The 26,192-nt window shown below is 41.7% G+C and overlaps 1 protein-coding gene across 2 annotated transcripts in view; it reads left to right on the top strand.

The window, feature by feature from the left end:
* Positions 1-26,192, top strand: part of LOC136647966 (ubiquitin-conjugating enzyme E2 variant 1) — a 78,205-nt gene that overhangs the window by 5,471 nt on the left and 46,542 nt on the right. For both annotated transcript variants that reach the window (XM_066623876.1, XM_066623871.1), the window contains exons 2-5: positions 6,746-6,865; positions 20,309-20,400; positions 22,480-22,624; positions 24,661-24,873. In XM_066623876.1, coding sequence (XP_066479973.1) covers positions 6,746-6,865; positions 20,309-20,400; positions 22,480-22,624; positions 24,661-24,873 — 570 coding nt within the window. The remainder of the gene's footprint in view (positions 1-6,745; positions 6,866-20,308; positions 20,401-22,479; positions 22,625-24,660; positions 24,874-26,192) is intronic.

The following is a 26,192-nucleotide window of genomic DNA, read 5'->3' as shown; positions in this document are numbered from 1 at the left end:
AGGGATGACCTGTGAATGAGAGACTTTTCAAGTACTTCATTGGTTTTGAGCAATATGTGGGGCCCCCATGTCCGTGGATCTGTATCTGTGGTTTCAGGTGTCCACGGAAGTGGGAACCCCCCTCCCCATGTATGCACCCATTAAATCATTTTAAATGCTTATTGGGTGCCTTCTTGATTAAACAGGCCACCTTTCACAACCGGGAAGGAATAGCAGTGAGGTCTTCCTGACCTCTCTAGTGTTCTCTTTAACCATTCCAGCTGGTTAAGGAGAACACCACCTCCTTAAACTGCTGGGTAAGAAGAACCTCAGTGAGGTCAACAGGAAAACCTCACTGCTGTTCCTTTCAGCTGCGAAAGGCAGCCTGTTTAAACAAGAAGGTGCCCGGTAAGTGTTTAAAATGGTTTAATGGGTGCATGGGGGGGGGCACGCAAGGGGGTTGGCCCCTCTGCCCCCCCTTGCCCATTACATCATTTTAAACACTGGGGTGAAACTCGGCTTGACTTTTGCCCCGGCAAGTGTTTAAAATGATGTAATGGGTGCAGGAGACATGAGTGTGGGAGGAGGCATCTGCAGTATCTGTGGAACTCCTGTATGGGGGGTGGGGTTTTTGGAATGGAACCCCAGCAGATATCGGGGCATGCCTGTACTTTTTTACAACAGAGTCATCCCCAAAGTCATCCTCATATGTTGGTCAATTGCATGGGGCTGTTCTGAACATAGAACATGGGCTTTCATGTACAATTGGACTTTAAAAAAGTTGGGGAGCATGATGTCCAGTAGTCTAAAGGGCATTTCTGGCTATTTTGATTCTGCTCAGTACCCTAGTATACACAAAAAGTTGGCATTGTTCTGTTCTGAGGTTTATTAAAGATACAGCAAGATGCGTTATTCAAAGTCAAACCATGAATTGGAACCTTGTATTTTTTCTTAATGTGGCAGTCTGCTTCCTTAATTAGCATGTTAAGTGTGGGGAAATTTTAAGGTAGGAATGTGAGGAAAGCAGCTACATGTGTTGGCAGTACACCACTGTAAGAGATGAGTTGGGGTCCTACCCCTCTCTGTCTCTTCCTCCATCCACAGTAGCTCTTGAATCTAAGGAATCTAGTTGCTCTCTAGAGAGCATGAAGGGAAAAAGACAGAACATTTTTCAAACATTTTCAAAACATTCCATGTTTTGAATTTGAAGCAGTGCATTTCTGTTTGAGTATTTATCTATTGAGTGGCCAGTAGGTAAAGTGTTGGACATGGATCTGGGTTTTCTGGTTTAAATTCATATTTGATCAAATGTACAATACAAGTTCAAAAATTGCATCCATGAAACCAAAGTAAAAGCAACCTACCAATATTTGTTTGCTGGTGAAAATATAAGTGCTTGCATGTTAAATACTGTGCTGCTTATAATGTGTAAATGAAAATTGGCTATTGATAAGTAATACTGCAGACATGTTCCTTGCTTCCTGAATTCTTAAGGCCCTTGGTTGCTCATTCTGCCCTGCATGACCTGTAATACAGATAGTCTCACATGTTTACTGGGGAAAAATAACCATGGGAGGGTGCAGAGTGCCCAGGACTTGAGGAAAACATCACCTGCCTTCAACCACCAGCAAGACATTTGTGGAATCAGTGTGCTCCCATGCATCTTGCTGATCCACTTTGGGTTTCTGGGAAGTTGACCCATCTTCTACATGTGGTTTTGATGTTCAGAAAGAGCTGGTACCTTGCTCTTGTGTGTACTTCTAGCAGTACATCAGGAGTATCCTGACCTGTTCTAGTGTGGGATTACTCTAATCCAGAGAGTTTGTGCCACTTGCCAGTATGTGTCATGATCTATGAACATTCACTGTAGAACACTAGGTTGGGGAGGAAAATATTATTATTATTATTAACAACAACAGTATTTATATACCGCTTTTCAACTGAAAGTTCACAAAGCGGTTTACAGAGAAAAATCAAATAACTAATGGCTCCCTGTCCCAAAAGGGCTCACAATCTAAAAAGATGCAAATGAATACCAGCAGACAGCCACTAGAACAGACAGTGCTGGGGGTGAAGTGGGCCAGTTACTCTCCCCCTGCTAAAAAAAGGAGCACCCACTTGAAAAAGTGCCTCTTACGCAATTAGCAGGGGTTTGGAAATACTTTGGAAAGGGAACCAAAGTTGGAAAATTCTGAGGTAGGCCAGACGTCTTCTCTACTGAAAATGGGCAGCTGATGGGCTCTAGACAACTCTTGAGTTGCCCGCCTTGACAGCTGGTTATCACAAACCAGTTTCTTCATGTGTTTCTACATTTATGGAGGTGAGGCGCTAGCATGAACCATGCACATATGTGCAGGAGGTCTGGTCTAGAGGGTAGAGCCTCCTTCTGCCTGAAGATAACATCCACAAGGTCGCCAGTTCGAGGCCACCGGCACCGTGCAACTTTGAAGCAGCTGACAAGCTGAAGCCGAGCTATTCCATCTGCTCTGAGCGTAGGAGGATGGAGGCCAGAATGTGAAGCCAGATCGGAATGAAACACCTAAATGTAGTGGTTCTTGAAAGAAAGAACCTTCTTTCAATTGTAAAAATCCCTATTTAATAAGGGATTTAAGTAAAGCCTGCCTATGTAAACCACCTTGAATAAAGTCTTGAATAAAGACCAAGAAAGGCGGTATATAAATACCTGTTGTTGTTGTTGTTATAAACACTTATGTACAGCAGTTACAGCACCGGTATCTCCAATCATAGCTGCTAAAAGAACACTCTTCTCCATTATCATGACTCTGATAACGGAGAAGAGTGTTCTTTTAGCAGCTATGATTGGAGATACCGGTGCTGTAACTGCTGTACATAAGTGCGTTCTGTTGTTGCTACTGCCTCTCCCCATGCTGAATAAGTTGTAGGGTGTAATGTTACGCTTAGCACTCCCCAGCTTTGCTACTTTGGCTGCTGCCTATGTGGGTTGGATAATAGCTAGGTACAATGATGCTGCATTGCATATATTTAAGTATTACTTAACACGCATGGTTAAGATTGTATATTGGTTGCGTATTGGCAAATGTGAGTGCATGGAGAAATTCAGTTGTGTAATGGTGTGCTTCTTTTAATAGACATCTCTATTATCTACCAGGTTTATTTATATTCCTTAATATAAGTGGTTCCCAAACTGTGAGCTGTTGCTCCCTGTTTAGCCACAGAAACCATCCTGGGAAGCTATGGAATCCTCATGAAAAACCCACCACCCTATACCATGTATAGGGTTGTAGCTCAAATGGGGAGCTGTGGGCAGTGGCCCAGTAGGTTGATGGAACTGCTAGTCAAAAAACTTTGGGAACCACTGCCTTAGGGCCTAGATCTGCATAATTGATTTTAATGTCTTTTAGACTTATAAAAGGCCATAAATGGGTGGATGTGTTCAAAACAATTTTTGTTTGTGGAACTAACAGTTCGCTGGCAGTCATGTCATTGTAAGAACAGAGACGGTAACTTACACTTTGACAGAAAGAAAACATTCTGCCTTTTATCACATAATAATTGTGTTTTTGGCATATTGCCAGCATATTTTCTATAGTTCAGCCTTAAATCTTCCAATCAAAGGAAATATTGCAACTTGCAGTAGTGTTGACTACCATTGTTGCCTTCAGCAACAAAAAAACTTCTTGCAGTTGGACTAAAATACCTCAGCTTGCAGGTTTTAATAAGAGTAATCATGGTTTCTGTGGTTTAGCTCTTCAGCACTCCAGTTTCCTATACTGCAGGTATAACCTAATTATCCACGGATTTTTCACCTGAGCTTTTATCTCAATGCAATGAGAAAGGCCCTTTCAACTCAAGGAAAAAAGTCGTTCAACAATAGCCTTGTTAATGCAAGAGAGGGCAGACAATCCCATCAGTCATTCTCTCTCCAAGCGCTTAGAACAGCTTTAGTCCAAAGCAAGCGATGCCTCCCTTCCCCCAGAGCTTGTGAAAGAACATGAATAGCAAGACTCAACCTGTATTTAAAATTTGTAAAATTCTGTTACCAGCTGAATAATCACATGTATTTATCACTTCACATTCTGAAGCTGAAGCAGATAAGAAACTGTCAACACATCATACCTGGCTGCTCCACTCCCTGGATCTTATGAAAAGAAGTTGCAGTATTCTTGCCCTAAAATGTGTTCTGTTAGAACTTGGCTACTTGTGGAAAATATTTGAGTCCCTGAAGCGGGAACCCAGTACTTTGGGACCCCTCCCAAGTAGAAAGGCAGAATAAAAATACTGTTAATAAAGAAATGCAGGCATACATCAGCATCTGCAGGGTTCAGTTCTGGACCTACCCACCCCTGTGGATACCTGGGATCCATGAATACGGAGATGCTTTTAAGAGAGTGGATATGAAGGGGAATGTTAAAAATCACTTTGTTTATCTTATTGCAATGAAACTGCAGCGTTTTCAAGGTTGCAAGCAGCCTCCTGGAGGCTCTTCCTTTCCGCTAATGTCACACGATGCCTTCTGGGACGACCAGGAAGAGAATACATCATGAAGTAGTCTGGGACAACATTGGGGGAAAGGAGGAGCCTCGAGTGACCAGGAAGAAACTACAGGCAGCTCAGAAGGCTGCATGCAGCCCTGAAAACGCAGTGGTTTCACTGTGGTAAGGTAAACAAAGCAGTTTTTAATGTTCCCCTTCATGTTCTCTCTTAAAAGGACTCCCCAGTACCCATGGATAACTGAAACCACGGATACCAAATCTGCAGATACTGGGGTATGTCTGTAAATATTTTAGTACAGAATCTTTTAATGCTGGTAGAAGCCAATTCATAAACCAGCCTGGCACACAACATGATCCACCAAGTTAAATGCATCTAACAATGCATGTACTGTGGCTTGCCACATGCTTGTCAAACCTTTTAGGCTGCCAGATGGGGATGGTGGGTTGTATTTGTTTTGTGTGTCAAAAGCTGTGGTATAAATCATGAATACAGTAAATGGATTAAACAAAGCTCCTCTGTGTAAAGTAGTGAACTGTCCTATCTGAAGACATGGATCTGAGTTCATAAGTGCAATGTAGTTGTAGATGATTCTTCACTTCAGATCCTGTTGCAGCAGGATCTTGTTTATCATTGTTGGCTATCATTGTGAAGTTCTTTTGAACCATCTTTTGATACCAGCTGACTATCCACATCTAGGTATTTGCCAGTTAAATTCATTCTTGCTAGTATGTAAATAGAGACTTCACTGGGATTAATACATAAGGAATGATTTCTCAGAAGAACTAATTCTGTAAAATGCTAAGTTCTGACTTTAAAAGGCAGGGCAGTCTTCACAAGCAGCTTGAACATGATTCCCCTTGGGAGAAATATGTAAGTGCCATAGTGTTTCCCATACCATCAATTTAATTGTTCCTTGCGGATTTGTGCTTTTAACTCTTCTATTCAGGGTGAGGTTACTCCTCTGTAGAATGTGGGTGTTAATTAAGTTATTGAATGCCAGTGAGGCTGCCTTAGAACAGTAGCCATTGTGTGTCTCTCCTGAAAGCATTCTGTTGTCAGTCTAGTAATCTGTTTAGTTCTGTCTGTGATCACTGTGGATTTGTAGAACTGCATTTGTACAACACAAATCACTGTGGATTTGTACTGGATTTGTACAACTGGGGAAGATTCTGAAGGTGTTTTGCTCATGGAAGACTTGGGCACTACTTCATGATCGTCAGAACTGAAACCTGAATTCTCTCAAGTTTGTGAAGAAGGCCTACTGTTCTGTTCCTCATTAACTTTTGGTCAAATGTTTATCTCAGAATCTTTACCCTGTTGCTTCCTCCAATTTCCAGTGGTTATTTATCATTAGCAGATTTCAGAGTTATTTGTCAAAGAAGACAACCGTAGGGCATTGTCTTCTTTTGAGACATCTAATACTAATTTTTCAGCATCAAAGATTGAATGGATTGTGACTTTTGACTGCTGTGGTTATGGGACTTGCTTAATTCTGACATACCAGAGCTTTGCATTCAGCTGTTCTCTTGGATTCTTACCATGAGACATACTGAACTTGCATTATATTTGAGCTGCCATGGTTGCACATTCCCTTTTGAATGCTGTGCAACACTTTAAAGCTCTAGTCTAGATGCTGAGATGTGACATTCATTTGGTCTCTTGGCATCTGATGTGTAAGGGATTTTGCTCATCAGACTTAATACAGAATTAACAGAGGCCTCAAAGTTCACTAGAAAATCTTGACTTGTGTCTTGCATTAGAAATGTATGTTTATGTTGTGGAGAATGTAAGAAATACAATGCCAGATATTGCAGACAAATTCAGAATCAATACCAATACACTGTATCTTTCACAAAAATTTAAATTTCATATTTTCCCCACACACAGGGATGGTGGTACCCCAGTCAAATTTATGAACAGGATTGTAGCTTTTGATAATCCAGATAAACCTATTGGTAGAGCATCTCTAAATCATGATGAGAAAAGAGCACAAAACATGGCTATAGCTATGAATGCCAGTCTAGTGGAACAAAAAAGAAAAACCACTAGCAGTGTCTTATGAAGGAAAATTGCTGGTAGTGTTGCTCCTCCTCAGTGCATAGCAGATTTTGCAGTGTTGCTTTTGATAGGTTTAAGCGTATTCCGCAACAGCAACTAGAAATAGAGGAATGTGTCATCCCACTCATTGCTACATATTAATGCAAAATAAACCATGGAAAATGTGTTCAGCAGTCTGGGACTGGAAAAATTGTGATGTTTTTTGTCAATTGCTCTTTTTTTTGTTAAACAGGGAAAAGGCTACAAGAATGGATCAGTGTCATCTTGTGTTTTTCTCTGCTGACTTTCAACTTCTACAATCTCCTCTTCTGCTTTCAATTGGAGCATGCATTTTCAATTATTGTTGGGATATGTAAGTATGAATTAAATTCCTTTATATTGCTTAAGTGTGTTTTGAAAACAGCTATACTAAACATGCAGAATCTTTTTGTGCCCTAATCAGAGGAGGTGTGTTTATTGAGTTGTATCCAAAGAATTGCATGACTAGGCTCACATACATAGGACAGATCCAGATTTGTGTTTGTGGAATAGTAGCATTCCCACCCCCAGTACTTCATGTCAAATGTCTTGTGAAACTGAAGAAAATTCAGAAAGCATTCATGACATGGCATGGAGGTGTGACTCTCCAACGGAAGAAGGCAAAATTTTTATTGGGCATACCTAAGCAATTTTTGATATTACCCTCCTCCATTTTTGAACTTTAAATTTGTAAGTTGTAACAGAAACACTTTAGGTGATTAAGGTAATTCAGGAATAACAAATTTGAGCCCTCATCTATATACTGGAAAGTATTAAACAGCAGAAAGGATTTAGTGTCATCAGTGAAGATACTTGACTCTTGATTTCATTGGATCTGATTGAAGAGCATCTGTCTGGAATAACAAAAGAGCAAATGTAAGAGTCTGATATCTTGTTCTCCTTTCTCTGAACTGTTCTAGTTGTGCAGAGAAATTGCATATGAAATGGCTCTATCCTGAGAGCATATAGAGTCCTTAAACTGGATACCACAACCTCACACTTAATTTCTTGTCTTAGTAGTGAAATAGGAAATGGGAACTTTTGTATGTAAATAAACCACACATCACTTGGTTAATGGATGGCCCTGAATTGATTGAATGGATTTCTTGGCAAGGCAGAGCTTGTTTTTCCTGTGTTGAAACACTCAGGCTGTGTTGAAATTCTTAGGCTATGAAAGTGTGAAATCCAGTGACTTAATTTAGCTAAGTAAAATCTTGCAGAAGATTTGGTTGTGTTAGGTGTCATGTTCAGTATCTAATATCTGTACACTCTGAGGCATCTGGGAGAAGCACTTCTGTTGCAAGGTGGTTGCAATTTGTCATGCAGATTGGAAGCTCATTGTTTCTCAAGTTGTGCAAATAAGGTAGTTGTAGATAGCTTAGAAAAGTACTTGCTATATTTCTGCTCATGTAGACTTGTTGACTTGAGGGCAGTTGTAATCAAAAACAGTGATTTTCAGCTATCAAGACCTGGGTTCCACCTCAAACTCTAAGGTGCAACATACAACCCACCTTAAAGAGTTTGTGCACAAGAAGAGTAGGTGAGTAAGCAGCCACATTGTCACAGTTGCTCATTCTCCTTCTGTCTGGTGGCAACCAGTTGGCATGTGCGCTGCTGTGTCACTTGCTGTTTCTTTCCTTCCAGATCAGCTGCAAGGAGAGGAGGGACTGAGTGGCATGGCAACAGCATGTGCTCAGTTTTGAAAAGTGAAGGAATAGAGAGAGGAGGTGAGGAAAAGCAGAGAAACTGCTGTGGCGGTAGAAGATCAGGGAGGGGGCCTGTTAAAGATTTGGGAAGTTTAGCTGAAGAAACCCCTCAAAACCAAAGTCTTCTGGATGAAGTAAAATCCACTGGCCTTCAAATTTAAAATCCACAGTGGCTTCAAATCCACTGGGCTTCACAGTTTGAAAATACTGTTCGAACTGTGCAGGTCTGAGCCTCAAAACAAAATGGTGGCAGAGCAGTACTGCTGAAAACCACCTAAGGTCAGGTCCTGCCCCATGTATTGAAGAACTGGGCACTCAAAGACCTGTTTGAAGAAAATAGAGAACTGTGTAAAATGCAGCCTATTGTTTAAATAATAAGAAATCTCTCTGGGAAAATGTTCTGTTCACCACTACTATTGTGCAGGATAAGAGTTGCTGCAGGAATGTGAAGGAGTAATTTTTTTATAAACTTCTCTTTGGGGGATAGTTGTTATGTTGGCCCCAGAGAGACTGATAGGAACAGAATGAAATTCCAAAAGCCCTTGGGAGCAAGCCCCATTAAGCACAGACTTACTTCAGAGTAAACAATGTAGAATTGTCCTGTTACACTGGCTTAATTGACTGAGCCTGCTATGTTGGTTTGGGTAGCAAGCTTTCTAATTTCTGTCTCACATTCCGAGTAGTTCATGCACTTGGTGTTCTACCAGCACTTGACTCAGTATCCTGCTGCCGTCTTACATGTGTCTTGACTTCATGTTCATTGCCTTTTAAGCAGATGATTGTAAATTTGTATGATCTTCTGGGAAAGCAGTTCGTAAGTGGTTCTTAATAGCTCAAACATACACATATGTTTTAATGAAATGTAATACGTACTTTGGAGTTCTGTCTTGATCTTTGCCCTGCTAACCAGTTCACTGACACTTTGGTTTTGTTTGATGTATCGAATGCTTTAAAATCTCTCTATCCCACTCTTGGCATTTTCAGACTAGCTAATAGCACAGTCACAATAAAACAGTAGCAAATAAATTTGTTGACTCAAAGGTTAAAAGAACTAAAAGGGAATCCAAAAGACCTGTGCAACTAACAGGGCACATGTAAGGAAGAGTAGTCCTTTAAAATGGAATAGCTGACTGTTGGAGAACTGTTGCTGTAGTTAATATTTTGGATCTTGTAGTGATGAAACTATATTAGGACCCATGCTGAATGGATGGGTCCTTAAAGCACTCTCTTACTTGGGGGCCTTCCCAGGCTGCTCTACTAACAGCCTGTCTAACAAGTAAAAATACCACAAAACAGATTCAGTTGCAAGCCATAGATTTAAACATCTGATGTCCTACTCTTGGACTTTAAGTGTAGAAGGTTTATTTCTACAGTAGGTGGCTGTTAAGTCCAAGCGTCTGGCTGGCGTCTGGCTGGCGTCTGGCTGGCGTGTTTATGTTTAGAGATTTATGCAATGTTTAGAGATTATGCAATGGATAATGTGTTTATGCAATGTGTTTAGAGATTATGCAATGGATGTGGTGCCTGCTGAGCAAATACCTCTTCCTTTTCTTTTTTTCTGGAAGTGCTTTTGGTCTTAAGTCGGTTGGTCTTGTAGAAATAGAAGTTGAATATTAATTGGCCAGTATTTGGTTCTTCACATTAATAACAGCATTAAATGAAGGTGTTTCTCACTTCTACAGTGATAGAGTGATAAAGACCTCTAGCTGTTATCTACAGTGACTCTACCTATTCTACAGTGATAGAGTGATAAAGACCTCTACCTGTTATCAGTTTAGCTAATAATGGATAAGGTCATCAATTTGCTGATAATATTATTTAGGTAGTAGTAAATTATTAAAAGTCTGAGAAGTGTGATTTTGTGTAAACACAGGATCTTGGCAACTGCAGTTAGTTTAGTTTTAAACAAAACTCTTCTGTACATTTTGTGGCCTGGATCAAAACTACAGTAACTTTATTTCACTCAAGGAAGTGTTGAGCTGTATTTTTGAGTAGTATCTTTCTCCAGTGTCATATGGCAAACTTTTTAAGAGAATGAATTCATGTGGTGTGGAGGTGTCTACTGGGCCAAGAAAAAAAAAGACACTGTGCATCCAACCCTTGGGGTGGTCTTAAAGTAGCAATCTTGATTCCAGCCTGTGTTGTCCTAATCACTTTTATAGTGCCCATGAAGTGTTCTTAAGGAAAGAGGGTAACTGCTGGCTTTCCACCCAGGGTTCTGCCCAGTTAATAGTGTGACACCATTGTGTGTTTCTCTGGCCTATTTAGGAAATTGTGCCCAGAAAACAGCTATTTCACCTGTTTGTAGTTGGATTGGAATTCAAACCACAAACAAATGCGTCAAGTTTTTTGATAATGGATAACTTGCTAAAATTGTAACTAGCTTGTTTGGCTTGCAGAAAGTGCCATACCGTGGCCCCTTGGCTGGACAACTGAGATACATGTCTACTTACCTTGGGGTCACTTCAGCTGAAATAAAGCAAAATATTGTTGTTGGAATTGTAGTTTAATGCAGGATTATGAATGTCTAAATACTGAGGGTTTTTATTATATGATGGATTATTGCTTGAAGCATATGGTTACTGGAGATTTGCAGTGCAGCAAATTTGAATAATATTAACTTCTGGTGACTCATTTGGTTGCTTTCTGAGGGAATGAACAATGGTCTTCTCTAGGAACTGAGATCCCTGTATTATCAAATGCTTGAAATAAGTAGCTAGTATTTCTGCACAGTTTTCACTTACTTCCTTGAATGACCATTAGTGGATTGTAGAGAGATGTGATCTTGGTTTTCTGAGGGGAGGTATGTTGTCAAACTTAATTTTCTGCCTCTTTTCATTTGGAGTTCAAATGGACAGTGTAATCAATATCCACTCCTTAGTGCTGCAGTTTTGATGGAGAAAGATCTTGTCCAAATGCGTATGAACTTAATTGCAATAGTCTCATCTCCAAGCTACAATAGGTAGTGTAGGGGTGCAGCTGCTCATATATGCCTCTACCCTTGTTGGCAAGGATAAATCCAGGACCTGGTTCCTGAAAAAGTTATTATGCAATAATAACTTCTCCCAAGGAGCTACCAGTGGCTGCCCGAACTGTGCAGGATGTGGCAGCAGCCATTTTCAACGCTGCTGCAGCTGCACACTCTGGGCAGTTCAGGATTGGGCTGCCCGTTTCTAGCTCTTTGAAAGCATGTGTTAAGGCTACTTGTAGATTCACAGTAATGCTTAGGCACAAAGCTTAGTTCCAAAATAGTAGTTATATACTGTTAATAGTGAGGCACTAGAAGTCGATGAATCTCTTTTGCATTTCCCAGGGTTAGATTGCTCTTTCCTGCTTTTGAATAAAAAGCCAATCTTTTGCTCACCTGGCCTCTATAAATCAGTATATGTGAGTTTTCTAGTCTCCCCAGTTCGTTCCATTTGTATCTGCATGATACATAGAAACTTGTGAGCTGTACCTATACTCTCTCCATTTTAATAGTGAAAACGGTACACAGTTTCTTGTCTACATTTTGTACTGTTTACTGATTAGAGCAGTGTTTCTCAAACTGTGGGTCGGGACCCACTAAGTGGGTCATGAGCCAATTTCAGGTGGGTCCCCATTCATTTCAATATTTTATTTATAATATATTAGACTTAATGCTACCATCATATGTGACTGCATTTGGGTGACCTGTACTTTTAACAGGCTACTATGTATATGCTTTTAACAATGATAGTAAATTGGTCTTGCTCCTGAGTAAGTGTGGGTAGGATTGCAGCCTAGGATTGTTCAAAATTTTCCTGCTTGATGACATCACTTCTGGTGGGTCCTAACAGATTTTCATTCTAAAAAGTGGGTCCCGGTGCTAAACATTTGAGAACCACTGAATTAGAGGAATGATGCTGCCCTTGGAGGCCAGCTATGACACTGACTTATACTACCTGCCAGAAAAGCTGTTGCATCCTGGTGTGATATGAGTAGGTTTTGATTAGATCCCATGACACTTGACACCTTATCATATTTTGGGTCCTATGTCCTGCAGTACAGTATTCAGTCCTTCACCCCACTAGCAATACCAAGCAATTACATTGAAAAAAGACTGATGATTATGGTTGTATGGGCTTTAGTGATATGGGGGCAGGAATGGATTCCCATTTAACAGTGATTGTTTCAGTTGAGATTTGCTAATAGAGAAACTGTATGGATATCACTTGGCTTATTACTGGGAATAAAACATTTGGGAATGCGACCATGGAAGAACTTCATAGCTGAAATAAGTGGGGATGGAAACTGGTCTTCAAGGCAGTATCCTTGGAGAGGAATTCCTCACTCCTTGTTTTTACATTATGAGGGAACCTTCCTCTTCACACTTTAAAGAATTCAAAGGAATTTACAGTGGTCTCCAAAACCACACATATGAGGGCTCCCTACTCTGAACATAGTCTGCACTTTTCTTTAAGCTTTGGATTTATCTCCTATCTAACTTCTAGTTTACTGTGCCTGAATCCTGCCATCTACTGCTAGGGTTTGGAGATGACAAGCATATGCATCTGCAATCTTTGTTTGGGGTTCTTCCAAATTATTGCTTGTGTAATATGGATGTCCCCCAACTGTCAGGGTCCACTCCCCTTCCTGCAGTTTTGGTATCCCTGGTACATCTGCAAGCTAGCTACCCACTTTTCTCTGGTACTTAATATGCATATTACGAAACTGAATGCCAAGTGATATTGGGTTAAGGCTTTTCTAAAACATCTGCTTCAGGCAAGCCCTGTGTTTTAATAAAGCCCTGAGGAGAAGACTCTTTGAACCAGCTTCCACTTCCTTGCTGCTTAACTTGCTTAGAGCCTGGATAAAACAAAACTGATTCTTTTCTCTGATCATTACAAGGGACCAACTCATGAATTGATAAAGAAGGTTCTGGGCTATAAGTTTATACCACTAATACAACTTTTAAGGTGCCTCAAGACTGAGTCCTACATTATGCTAACACATCTACAGCTATGGAACTTTCCTTGGACAGCTATTCTAAGAAAATGTGGGATAGTCTCCTATATCAGTCATGTGTGAACTTGACACTCCTAAAATACCATCTGACAGGTTTGTAGTAGAATGGCTGTTGACACCTGTGTGTTCCTGCAGGCTTTTTTGCTTTAAGTTATAGCCAGCATTTATATTCTTTTGTGAGGTATGCAGCGTTGTTAGTAACTTGTCCTTCAATATTCTTGCCCTGTGGTGTATTTGAGCAATCGTAAGGTGTTAGGAGGGGAAAGCATTTAATGGTAGCTCTGGTGCAAATATTATTCTTGTCTGAAATCTTCCTTTGAGCATGACTGTCTTTTCCTTTCCCAGTCGGGCTGTTAGAACAAGTGCTGCCAGTCTGGCTAGCAATTGACAGTAGAGGAGCCCCCGTATCCATTGATCCCATATCTGTGGATTTGCTTATCCACGGATTGGGCCTGTGCCCCCCCCCAGCGTGCACACCCTCTGGCCTGGCCTTGACCTTATAAGGCATTACATGTTACTTCCAATTTCTCCATGAACCTGGAAATCACGTTTTTTAACTTTAGTGCTTGGTCGGAGCTTGGCAGAGGCCAGGGATGGACTTCCTTGGCTGCTGCTGAGCTCAGAGGCCCTTTCAGAGGTGAGGGGTGCTCCACTCCCTGGAGGGACGACCCCCCCAGATCGCAGATGGGCATTCACCAGTATCCAGGGTTTCAGCTAACGAATAAGGGGGCCACACATGTATAAGAAATTGAAACTGCTGGGACCAGTTGGAGAGGAGGGATTATGACTGGGAACTGGTTATGTGTGGAGGGGGGCAGTATTCAACCTCAGGGTTGGTCAGAAATAAGAGTCTGAAGTTGTATAGAGATCTGTCAAAGACATAGGCCAAGGATGGTGGCATGGTTGTGCCAGTTTAGAGATCAGAGGGCATGTGTGGGATACACAACCAAAAACTTATTGAACTCTAGGTTATTATATATTGGTACTTCAGAAAGCTCCCCTTATAAAGACTTTATGATAAGAAATTTTGTATATGTTCTTGAAAAAAAATTTCCAACCTTTTTCATCTCACAGTACACTGAGAAGAAAGAAATTAGTAGAGTATGTATAGGGTAAATGGGAAGGAATTGGTTAAAATATGTTAGGGGGTGGGATATAATAATGGAATAAGAAGTTAATTAATAAAAAGGGTGGAATTATCATATGTATGTTCTAAGTGTGAAAGTTTTTCCAGAATTTTTCCTTAAACCTTTATCTTAAAAAAAAAAAGTGTATAGATTGAAAATTTTATGTTGGTATATGATAAACATGGAATGAGAATTCAACATATAATGAGGAAAAATTATAGGAAATGAGAAGTGTTTATTAACTTGCTACATTGGAGTTGGAAAAGTTTGATACTGGGAGCAGTGGATAAATGAGTGAAGGCAAAAGTTAATAGATGGCATGACTCTGATTCAAATGTTTTATTGCCAAATGTTATGTCTGGTTTTTACCAGGTGGGTTCTTCTAGAAATTTAGAGTTGGTTAATTGAATTGTCAGAAGTATGATCACATATTTTTAAGCATTAACTCTGGAGTTAAAAATAGTCTTCCACAATTTAATGTCTCATTAGAAGCAGTACTTCATGTGCCTTTATTTCAATAGATACTTCAGTTCTCTCAACAGCTACTGTTTCTCTGGACTGAAGTACATTTCCTCACAGGAGCATTACAATATAGGTAGCCAGATCATACAGAGGAGGGCACCAGCTGGTTCTTTCAGCAAGCAAAATTGAGTCATGGTTGATTCTAGGCATTGACCTTTGTCACCAGTGCCTGGTTGTGTCTGTGTTCTGGAGACACCTGCAGTTACAGCAGGTGGTCAATATGAAAAGCTTTCTTAAGCTGCTAGGCTTGCCCATGGCTCTCACAAGGTTAGAGGTCAAGCCAGTGGCGAAAAACCTGTATTGTACATTTCACCCTCTGATGGTGGTTTGGGTGCTACCACTGCCATTGGCACTGAGGGTTTGGGATGGGCCACCAGTCAGTGTCCAACCTGGCCAGCCCGTGATGTCATGACACCTAATAAATGAAACCTAATTACCAGGTAAGTTGCGACCTAAGCAGTGCTGCTATTTGCTTCATGGGATATTTGACTAGCTAGTTGACTAGCATACCAACCCTATAGCAATTGTACAAAGAAATTAAAGTGTGGTTGGCATTTGACTTTCAAATATTTAAAGAGTTAACTTTTAAGAGGAGCAGCAAGGAAAAATTCAGTCTGCTCCTTTCTAGAAGCACTAGAGCAGAGCTTATTAACCTGTGGTCAGTGGATGGACTTTGGGGGGGGGGGGGTCCATGAACCAGTTGCAGAATTTGTGTATTTTTATGTGCATTTTATGAGAGGAAGGGGTTCATAGTTTTCATCATCATCTCTAAGGGGTCCATCCATGACCCAAAAAGATTAAAAACCACTGCTCTAAAGTGCCATATGCACTTGACTTAGCGGTAGTTCTGACTTCTGGGCACTTATGACGTGTGATGGTTGCTTCATGCTTCTTCTGCAATCCTATGTTCCTAGTCAGGGATGACTGCAATTACTACCTATGAGAAATAGGAGTACAGGCTTCTTCCCCCCATCTAGTTCTCCGTGCCCATTACTTTCATTTATCTTCTTTGCAGTTGCGCTAACCAAGAATGTCTCTTCCTTTTACCAAATACTGCAAGCTTGTAAGAAGACAAGCAGGCAGCCTGAGTGCTAGAGAAGACAAAGTGAATGTTAACAGGATGCAGGAAGATGAATGAAATGCATCTTGTTACCCTAAATGGCTTATAGGGAATCTGTTGGCTGCCTTGTGAGATCAGGCACAGTTAGGGTAACTTGCAATGCACAGGACTTCAGTTAGGGCCAGATCAGACTGTTTTGCATAGGTATGGATATGTGGGGGCATACATGCTTATTACCTACCTAAAGATTCTAGGTTATGTCTGCATATAGTCACTGCTGTGTGGCACAACAACTGGGGCTGACTGCACTCTTATAGGACTTTGTTCAAACAGGCCTGCTGTGGCAATTTCCTTGTTTACCATGCCAGCTCCAACTCCCTATTAGTCATACTTCTTTAGTGCCATGTCCATTTGTACAAGCCCTTCTACATCATGAGAAATTGTTTTGCTCTGCTCTTCAGAATCCCCTTGAGTTGATGAGAGATGTGTGTTTGGGCACGTTCCATATATATTCCTGGAAGGATTTCAGAACAGCATCTTGTTGGTTTGATTTAATCCTACATTCATATATGGGTTGGGGCTGATAGCAATTTACCATTGGTGATTTTCACAAATGCTGCTGTAGATACAATCCTCCTCTTATATATATTGGGCAAAATAAACCCATGCCTGACTTTGTGTTTAAAAAAATTATCTGGTTTGTGTAATTCTTCCTGCAAAAGTGTAAATAACGTGTCTTCCGGACAGCTGCTTTTATTTGCTGCTGGGAATCCTGCTAATTCTGGACAAAATCCTATTAGCTTGGATCTGAGAGTACTGATCTAAGTGACTTGATTGGTCAGGGAAGTTTGGCTTATTAACAAGTATTTTTATGAGCCATGTGCTTTGTATTTACTCATGGCTGATCATGTGTGTTCCCACATTAAGAGGGCAGTATGTGAATTAAGTGCCATCTCTACTACCATCAACTTGGCTTATTAACTTCCAAGTGACCAGAGTAAGTTCTCACTTTCCAACAGCCTATAAGGAAGCAAATGTTGGCAGCTTCACTCAGACAGACATTTGTCCAAAACTTGTTTTGTACCACTTTCTTGGCAAATAGTGGTCCCTGAATACTCTCCCACAAAATGGGTTATCTGTAACAGCCCCTCTTCACTTTGGGCATCATTCTATTTTTTAAAAAACAGTCCTGTCTCTCTAGAGCAGGGGTGCCCAAACCCCAGCCTGGGGGCCACTTGCGGCCCTCAGGGGCTCCCAGTCTGGCCCTCCCGGAACTTACTAGATCCTGTGCTGGCCCGATGCAACTACCCTCAGCGTGAGGATGACTGTTTGACCTCTCACCTGAGCTGTGGGATGAGGGCTCCCTCCACTACTTGCTGTTTCATGTCTGTGATGCAGCCGTGGCAGCGGAGGAAAGGCTGGCCTTGCTTTATGCAAGTCCTTTTATAGGCTTTGAGCTACTGCAAGACCTTCATTCATTCATATAAGTTCCATCTCTAATAAATTCATTTATGTAAATTTATAAAAATTTTAAATGTAAATTATTTTTTTTCCTGACCCCTGACACAGTGTCAGAGATGATGTGGCCCTCCTGCCAAAATGTTTGGACACCTCTAGAGTAAATATAGAGGCATACCCCTGTATTTTAAGGGAATCTATTTGGAACCTTCCAGACCTCCCTCCATGGATACCGTAGATATGGGGATGTACTTTAAAAGTGTCAGAAAAATAAAGAAAAAAGCAGAAAATAGCTTTGCCTACTGGTGCGCAGCAAAACCGCTGTGTTTTGAAGGCTCCAGGCAGTTTTCTGAGCTGCCTTCAGCCTCTTCCTGGTTGTTTAGAAGTTCCTTCCTTTGCCCAAGGTCATTCCCAATTGCATCGGAACCAAGAAGAGACTGCGGGCAGCTCAGAAGACTGCCTGGGGACCTCAAAACCAGCATTTTTACTGTGCAACAATAGACAAAGCTATTTTCTGCTTTTTTCTTTCCTGATGGTTTTTTAAGTGGTCCCCAGTTATCTGCGGATAACCAAAACTGCGGTGCTGGATCTGCAGATACCAGGGTATGCCAGGCTTTGCTTTGTTGGGAAGAAGCTGTGTGTACCGGATATAGTAAGTACCACACTGAATAGTGCAAGGCCTACAGAATGTTTGGCTGGGCAAGAAGGGCTGTGTGTGGCTATGTCTCTGGCTGGAAAGGTTTCAGTTACTAGATTTCTTATTTGCATACTGAGAGCACAAATAGTAATATAGATCACACTTAAGTACCGCAGATACTCGCCTATAAGCGATAACCCATGCTAATTGGGTAAGAGGCACTTTTTCAAGTGGGTTCTCCTCTTTTTTTTTTTTTAGCAAGGGGAGAGTAACTGGCCCACCTCACCCCAGCAGTGTCTGTTCTAGTGGCTATCTGCTGGTATTCTTTTGCATCTTTTTAGATTGTGAGCCCTTTTGGGACAGGGAGCCATTTAGTTATTGGATTTTTCTCTGTAAACCGCTTTGTGAACTTTTAGTTCACAGTATAAATACTGTTAGAAGAAGTCAAGGGCATGATTTGGGCCCCAAATCATGGAATTTTCTATGACCCTTGGACAAGTCAGGCATTAAACTTAGGGGGGGTCTGACTATAATTTTGTCTGATTTTACCTGAAGCCACATCCTGAAAAATAACCTTCCAGTAATTGTTACCTAAAAACTGTACAGTTTCTAATTTATTAAATACAATAAAAGATCATAACATGCATTTTCGTTCATTAACTTTAAAAATTCTGGTCTTCACAACATTTGTGTAAACACTGTCAGAGTAAGTGTTGTGCCTGTAAGCAACTAACCAGTAGGAACTATCAGTTAAATCCTTCTTTAAGGTGCCTGGTGTGTTAAGCCAGAGGCTCTACATATGACATGCAACATAAAACATGCAATTGGGAGTGTGCAGTTCAGTTCACAGCAGGGAGACGAGCAACAAGGACTGAGCTGCGCACAGTTGCAACCCTCTTTAGTCAGAAGCAGACCCACTGCTTTCCATGGGTGTTATTACTCTTAAGTACTGGTGCATTGCAGCCTGCAACCTTGTTTCAGATGGAAATGAGGATCCCACCCTGGGGTTTTAAAACCAGACCCCTAAACTTGGGGGGTGAAATTCTTTGCAAATGACTTGCCAGGAATGTTCAGAGGCAGCAGCAAAAGAAGAAAAGGAGGCATTTCCCTTCTTCTCCAAACTGGAAGGGAGACAAAGGGGTTTCAGGGAGTTGTGGGGAGGCTTTGTGGGAGCATGTGCTGCATTCCATAGCAGCAGCCCATACAGACTACAGTTCCAGAAGCGCCTTCACTTCTCTTCCTTTCTGGGGAAGAGGCTAAAATGACTGCCTCTGAATACCATAATTACTGGTAAAAATTCTTTTTTTTTCCACCTGCTTCCTGCTTCTCAGCCCATTGCCAGCCCCCCCCCAACTTCACCAGACAGCTGCTGAGCCTCCAGAAGCTCCCAGAGGACCCTGCTCTATTTACTGCATTGACCCAGGTATAAGTCGACCCAGGATCTCAGGCTCCATTTTAGGCATAAATTTTTTGGCCTATAGGCGAGTTTATACGGTAGTTTCAAGAGAGGTTAGTAGTACTGCCTGAATAGCAAGATCAATTGTACAGTCAACAAACCGCACCTTAATAGGTGCTTTATTCACCTGATTTCAATGAAACCTTCGTTACATCTAGTAAAGTGGAGCCTACTTGATTGCAAATTGTCTCTTTCAGCAAGTCCAAACTCCTAATGTATAATTATTTGTGATGGAAGGAAGACTTTGTGCAGAGTTGAAACTATTTCCTAGTGACATCATTGAATTCTTGCAGCACTAGTGTGTGCCTAAAGGGCAGAACCCTATGACTTCTTTCATGACAGGTTGCCAGTGTTTGAACTGCTTTACTGAAAGAGGCAATATTAGAGTTGTAAGTTTGGATTATCTGTCAATTCAGATACTAATCTCTTCTCTCTCCATCACTGCTTATTGCTGAGCTATAAATTGGAAAGTTCCTCATCCAAATCTTACTTGACGTTTTTCAGGTAGCCTTGGATAACCTTTTTTCTGTTTGATCTCTTTCATGGAGGGCTAATGCAGTAGCTCATAAAATTCATGGGTAGGGATTACTGATACAATGCACATGTGACACACTTTGAATTAGCAATGTAAGTGCTATGTAAATACATATTGTGTATTAGTAATGAAAACAATTTCTTGATTGGATAAAGTATCGCTGATAACTTTTACACAATAGTAAAAAGAAACCTGCTATGTTAGCACCTTTAAAAAAAGAAAGTAACTATTGTTGACAGTGCCTAATCTTTTTCTCTCTTTCTCCTTCTCCCTTCCTCTGTCTCTTACAGTTGCAGGAGTCCTTACCGCGGATTTTGTTTCTGGTCTAGTGCACTGGGGAGCAGACACCTGGGGATCTGTGGAGTTGCCAATTGTTGGAAAGGTTAGAGTTGTTATTATCAGGAAATCTTACAGGTTCACATGAACAACTGTAAGGCTTTTGCTCTTAATGTCTGAAACCACTGAGTGAGTATAGTATGAGAATCTTGAATTTTTTTTCAAAATGATCTGGTTTGGATGGTTAGGTCATGCTTAAGGCTTGCCTATGTCCTCATATGTGGAAAATATAACTTGTCACAATGTTTGGATTGAGCAAAGCATCAATACCACACCTCATAGTTTGCCTCCAACCAGAAGTACAAATCCACTTTAAACTGTAATTTATAATTTTGATTTAGAGGCAACCTATGACTTGTGGAATCTACAGTTTGCCCGATGTTACTGCAAATTTTGGTTACCTTATTCCAGGACATGGGGAAGGGAATTGGAGCATGCAAAGCATACTGTCAGTGTTCTAACATATATGATCAATGTCAGTGTTAGTCCTTATGGTTTCATGTACTGAAAACATGATGGCAAAAAAGGTAAGAGTTCAAGTTGTCACACTGTTCCCTTGAGAAATCTCATTGTACACATAATAAGATTATAGGAGCAAGTACCATTTCTTTGCCTACTCTTGAGACTATCAGCCTTGGGGACAGAGGTCTGTCTTCCCTGGTAGGAGCATTCCTCACCAATGGGATTGTTCCTTGCTGCTGCTTGAGGCAGGGCCAACAAAAAGGCAGATGGAACTCTACAAGCACAGGGATCCAGACCCAGACTGTCCCTGCCTCACTGGAGTTCAGTCATCTCTTTTGGAGCTCCTCCTCAGCTATTTCAAAAGTGAAAGGAAAATTGTTCTCTTCAGCCTGTCTCAACTCCCTCCTTAACCAGGTCAGGTTGGTTGAGTTTTGGAGAGAAGGAGCATTTATTGGCTCACAGACACAGCTGAGGTCCCAGCTGTCTTCACAGCACAAAAATTAGCTGCTGCTTTTTTCACCCTTTGGGAAGGTGGGGCTTGCACTAGCTTTTCCCACTGTGAAGGAACCTGCTGTTTGGAGTGGCAGCTCTTAGTCTGCATCTGTCTGAGGTGGCAGCAGGTTTGGGGGACAGCGGCAGACCCCTCGATCATCAGGGATGATATTGCAGTGTTTGGGGACAATCAGGCAGGATTCTCCATCAGCGAGCCCAGAGCCTGCCCAATGCTCACAAGCATCGGTTTTTACCTCAGCAGGCAACATTTTCCACACATGCAGTGAGTAACCCAGTAAGGGGTGTGTTTTTCCTATTTTCGCTCGCCCTCTATTTTCCCCTCATAAATGGTCCAGTGGACAGCCAGATTACTCTTCAGCTGTTCAGTATGGTATTGTATTAAAAAAGGACGCCAACATGTCTTTTGATGCCAGCTCAGAGTCAAGCCTGACCAAACCAAGTACCTCCAAAGAGCCTAGCAGTGCTAATAAGCATTAGGGATCAAGCACTGGTACTGCTGTAACCCCTACTCCTCCAGTCCTGGGTACTATGGATCAGACCCACGTTCTTCAATGGCTCCTTGATTGACAGCAAGCTAGCCTCACAGGGTCTGCTTACTTTCCCTAAAACTGACCTGCAGTGCCAAACTAATCCTGTTCAGGGTTAAAGCCAGGAAACATCAAATAGAATTCCTCATGTTGCGATTTTGGTGTTAACACCATGTATGGTGGTAAGTGCTATAAGCAAACTCACTTAACTGGAAGATAAGTCTAATGATTTGCTGCCACTGTGATTAGCACTACATTACTAAGTAGAACATAGCATTGCAAGTGTTGCTTGTAAGACCTCTAGTTTTTAACTCAGCAATGAACTAGCTGGCTAGCCTGACGCATGCCACTGTATCTCATTCTGAGCTCCTTGGCTACAGTATGGGAGATGGGAACATCTAACCATTAGTTGAGTGATATAATGTTTGTATTTAGCTACTTGCCTGGCTGCCAGTGGTGGTTGAAAATAACCTCTAGAATGATCATCCAAAGTGATTTTCTCTTCAGGGCCACAAATTATTTAGAGATATGTGGGACAAGTGGCCTAGTCACTTTTTCAAGGGGGGCAAGTAATGCCCCTTTGAACATCAGAGGGTGACATAGTTTCTGCCTTTATCTTTTAGGCTTTCATCAGACCTTTCAGAGAACATCACATTGACCCAACAGCAATTACCAGACATGACTTCATAGAGACAAATGGAGATAACTGCATGTTAACAGTGGTTCCTTTGGCAAACATGGCCTACAAATTGGTTTCTTTATCACCAGGTAAGTAGTTATAAATCCATAAGTAAACTGGACTTGTAGCCTCCACAAAGTGCAGTTTAGGCCTTTGGTCTCTAAAGAAAGAGACAGAGAAGCCAGTAGTACTGGAACAACTGAGATGTGAATTCAGTGTTTATGGGCTTAGCATAGTGTTAGTGCAAGGAGAATAGATGAAGCCATCATATGGTTTCTCAGGATAGTAGTATAAGAGCAGGCTACTTTGTCATAGTTAAATAGTTAAAAAAGCACCTTAAATCTTATCTAATTGCATGCCCCAAGGAAGGAGCAATATACTGTAATCCCAAATATATTGGTACATTTGCCTTGGTAAAGTACATTCATGCTAGAGGTGCCTTCAGATTTAAAGAAATTGCTGAGTAAACAATCCAATGGCTTGGGCATGAGAGCCAAGCTGTAAGGAAATCTGAAGTATTCTTGTGGTTATTAGTTGGTGAGTTTTGCATTAATGAAAGGGGTGGGAACATTCTTCCATAAGCTGAAATACTGTGATCATTTTAACTTTGTACACTTATACATACATTACATACATACATACTCTGCCTTTCTCCCCGAAGGGTACCCAGGGCAGCTATCAATAGATAAAAATACAAAATGCTAAAATACAAATAAAACGCTAAACACAGTCTAAATTCAATCTATTCACAAAGCTGTCTCAGTGACTAGTGTTCATTTTGAACTAGCACAGTCCACTTCCTGTAGGAGCATTTTAACATTGTATGGAGTAAGACAGCAGAATTTAATTTCATGTGATGACAGTATCTGATGAAATGACTCAATAGCACTCGGCATGACCCTGGTCCACATGGATGGGAAATTGTGATGGGAAGGTGTATTTCTCTAGACATTCAGGAATGCATATTGGGTATAGGTTAGGGAGCTGCAAGAATGTCCTTGTGTACTTGGAGCTATAAATAACGTGGTCATGGGTCATGATAAGAATGTAACTGCCTTACTGAATCAAACAGAATTATTTTTAGACTGGCCCAGACTAAAACAGCCCCTGTGAATGGGTAGGGGGGAGCAGGGAGCAACTGATAGCTGTTACCCTGCATCTGCCCTTTAGTCCACTCCCCACCCAGTGGGCTCTTGAATCTTCTTCTTGCTCACTTGGCTAAGTAGGAAGAGGATTGGGACAGCAGCAGCAAACTTCAGTGCCACCACTGCAAGAGGTCACAGCAGGGGAGCTGCAGGAAGCAGCAGCAGCATAGCAATCATTTTGATCCCTCACTTTCACGGATGATAAGAACAGGATTGCTTTGCTCTGCTCTGTCTTGCCCACCCAGCAAAAAGGCCAGAGGCATGAGAAGAAAGCAGAGCTTCCCCTTGCCTCATTCTTCCCTCAACCTTGTCACCGCCTCTTTCTGCTTGCTGTGCCTTGTCATGAGGAAACTAACAGAATGGGTGGTGCCTCTTGAACTACTCCAACATGCTGCACCCATGCTGTCTAAAATACAGGATCAGCAGGAGGGAGGAGGTGGACAGTCTTGAAGGTGAGGAGTGGGGGCTCAGGATCACTATGATGTGCCCCCACCTCATCCTCCTGACAGCAGCTGCCTCCCTAAGCTGCTGGGCAGGCAATGAAGAGGTGGTAGTAACAGGCATAGTGGGCTGTGCATGCAAGAGAGAGTGTTCTGAAAATGAGGTTCAAATTAGCACGGGTAGCAGATCTGCCCCACATCAGGTGGCAAATCCACCTGGACCAGTTCTGCAACCAACACTAGCCAAGCAGATACCGCTGAAGTTTGCAAGCAGGGCAGAGAGATGGTCTTCACTGGCAATCTGTGTGATATATTGATCACCATATGGCACTCCACATGCTCAGAAGTTGTAGTATCACTCAGTGACTAGGCTGGCACATAATGTACTGCTTGAATTTCATGAACCCCTGGAAATAGTTCTGGAATCAGTGGGTGACCTCAAGGTTGGATGAGGGACTCTGTGTTCAACAATTTCTATTGGGAGCACACTGTCTTTTCAATGAGAATAAAGTAGATCCTTCTCTCCTTTTTTTCTTCCAGAAGCACTGTACCACACGTGCCCTTGGGAGTCTTATGTCTTCGCCCTGGCCATATTTGTAACCTTCACAAACCAGATTCATAAGTGGTCTCACACCTACTTTGGTCTTCCTCGCTGGGTGATTTTCCTGCAGGACTGGCACATTATCCTACCGCGGAAACACCATAGGATCCACCATGTTTCTCCTCACGAAACGTATTTCTGTATTACTACAGGTAAACAAAAATGACAGTTGAATTTCACATGACAGACATTTGTGCATTCTATTTAATATGGCAAAACAGTGGCTGGAATCCCTCTTCTCTTCCCACCCCTGCCCCTGCAGGTAGAAGGCACTTCTGAATAACCCATGGATGAAAGGGTTCTGTTGCCTTCTGGTGGCTACTGCCCCTGCACCTCATGGGCTGTAATATGGAAAGCCCCCAGCTTGGGGAAGCAGTGAGGGTCTACTGCTGGAAGCAGAAAAGCTGGGGGGGGGAACCCCTAGGTGTAAGCAGAACAGCCAATGATGTTCAGGATTTTGTCTTTTAATTTAAAATGCTTCCAAGTGCTAATGGCAACTAAACAGCTAGTTTTCATCACTATATATAGGGGCATTCATATTTGGACTTGTAAATCAGAAACAGTGGGTAATTGCTAATCCAACATTCTCCCTACAGTTGTGAAATTTTGATACCAAATAGGTGATATTGGATATTATTTTACATCACTGATGACACTTGATCTTTATGTTACACAACAGTACATGATTTCTGACAAAATTCGATAGCTAGCATGTAGTGATGGCATTCGATAGCTAATGAACAACCAAACTTGATATCTGATTGTTGACGTTTGCTCTGAATCACTCGGATTTTGGTATGCTTCAAGTTGGAAGTCAAGTTCTAAAGTAGTTTTGAAATTTGAGACTTTGACAGATCTCAAAACTCTTGCCTAATTATTGATAATCAGAAGAACTTCCCTAGTTCACGCCTGCATAGAGCACTGTGCATGTTCTTCCCCTTGGCACAGCTGCAACAAGGAAGTTTCCTTCCTTTTTCAAGGGGTAGTAATAAGAACATAAGAACATAAGAACAGCCCCACTGGATCAGGCCATAGGCCCATCTAGTCCAGCTTCCTGTATCTCACAGCGGCCCACCAAATGCCCCAGGGAGCACACCAGATAACAAGAGACCTCATCCTGGTGCTCTCCCCTACATCTGGCATTCTGACTTAACCCATTCCTAAAATCAGGAGGTTGCGCATACACATCATGGCTTGTACCCCATAATGGATTTTTCCTCCAGAAACTCGTCCAATCCCCTTTTAAAGGCGTCTAGGCTAGACGCCAGCACCACATCCTGTGGCAAGGAGTTCCACAGACTGACCACACGCTGAGTAAAGAAATATTTTCTTTTGTCTGTCCTAACCCGCCCAACACTCAATTTTAGTGGATGTCCCCTGGTTCTGGTATTATGTGAGAGTGTAAAGAGCATCTCCCTATCCACTCTGTCCATCCCCTGCATAATTTTGTATGTCTCAATCATGTCCCCCC

Source organism: Tiliqua scincoides, chromosome 4 (genome assembly GCF_035046505.1).
Source record: "Tiliqua scincoides isolate rTilSci1 chromosome 4, rTilSci1.hap2, whole genome shotgun sequence".
Lineage (NCBI taxonomy): Eukaryota > Metazoa > Chordata > Lepidosauria > Squamata > Scincidae > Tiliqua > Tiliqua scincoides.
The sequence above is the reverse complement of the archived record's forward strand: the minus strand, read 5'-3'. Positions and strand labels throughout refer to the sequence as shown.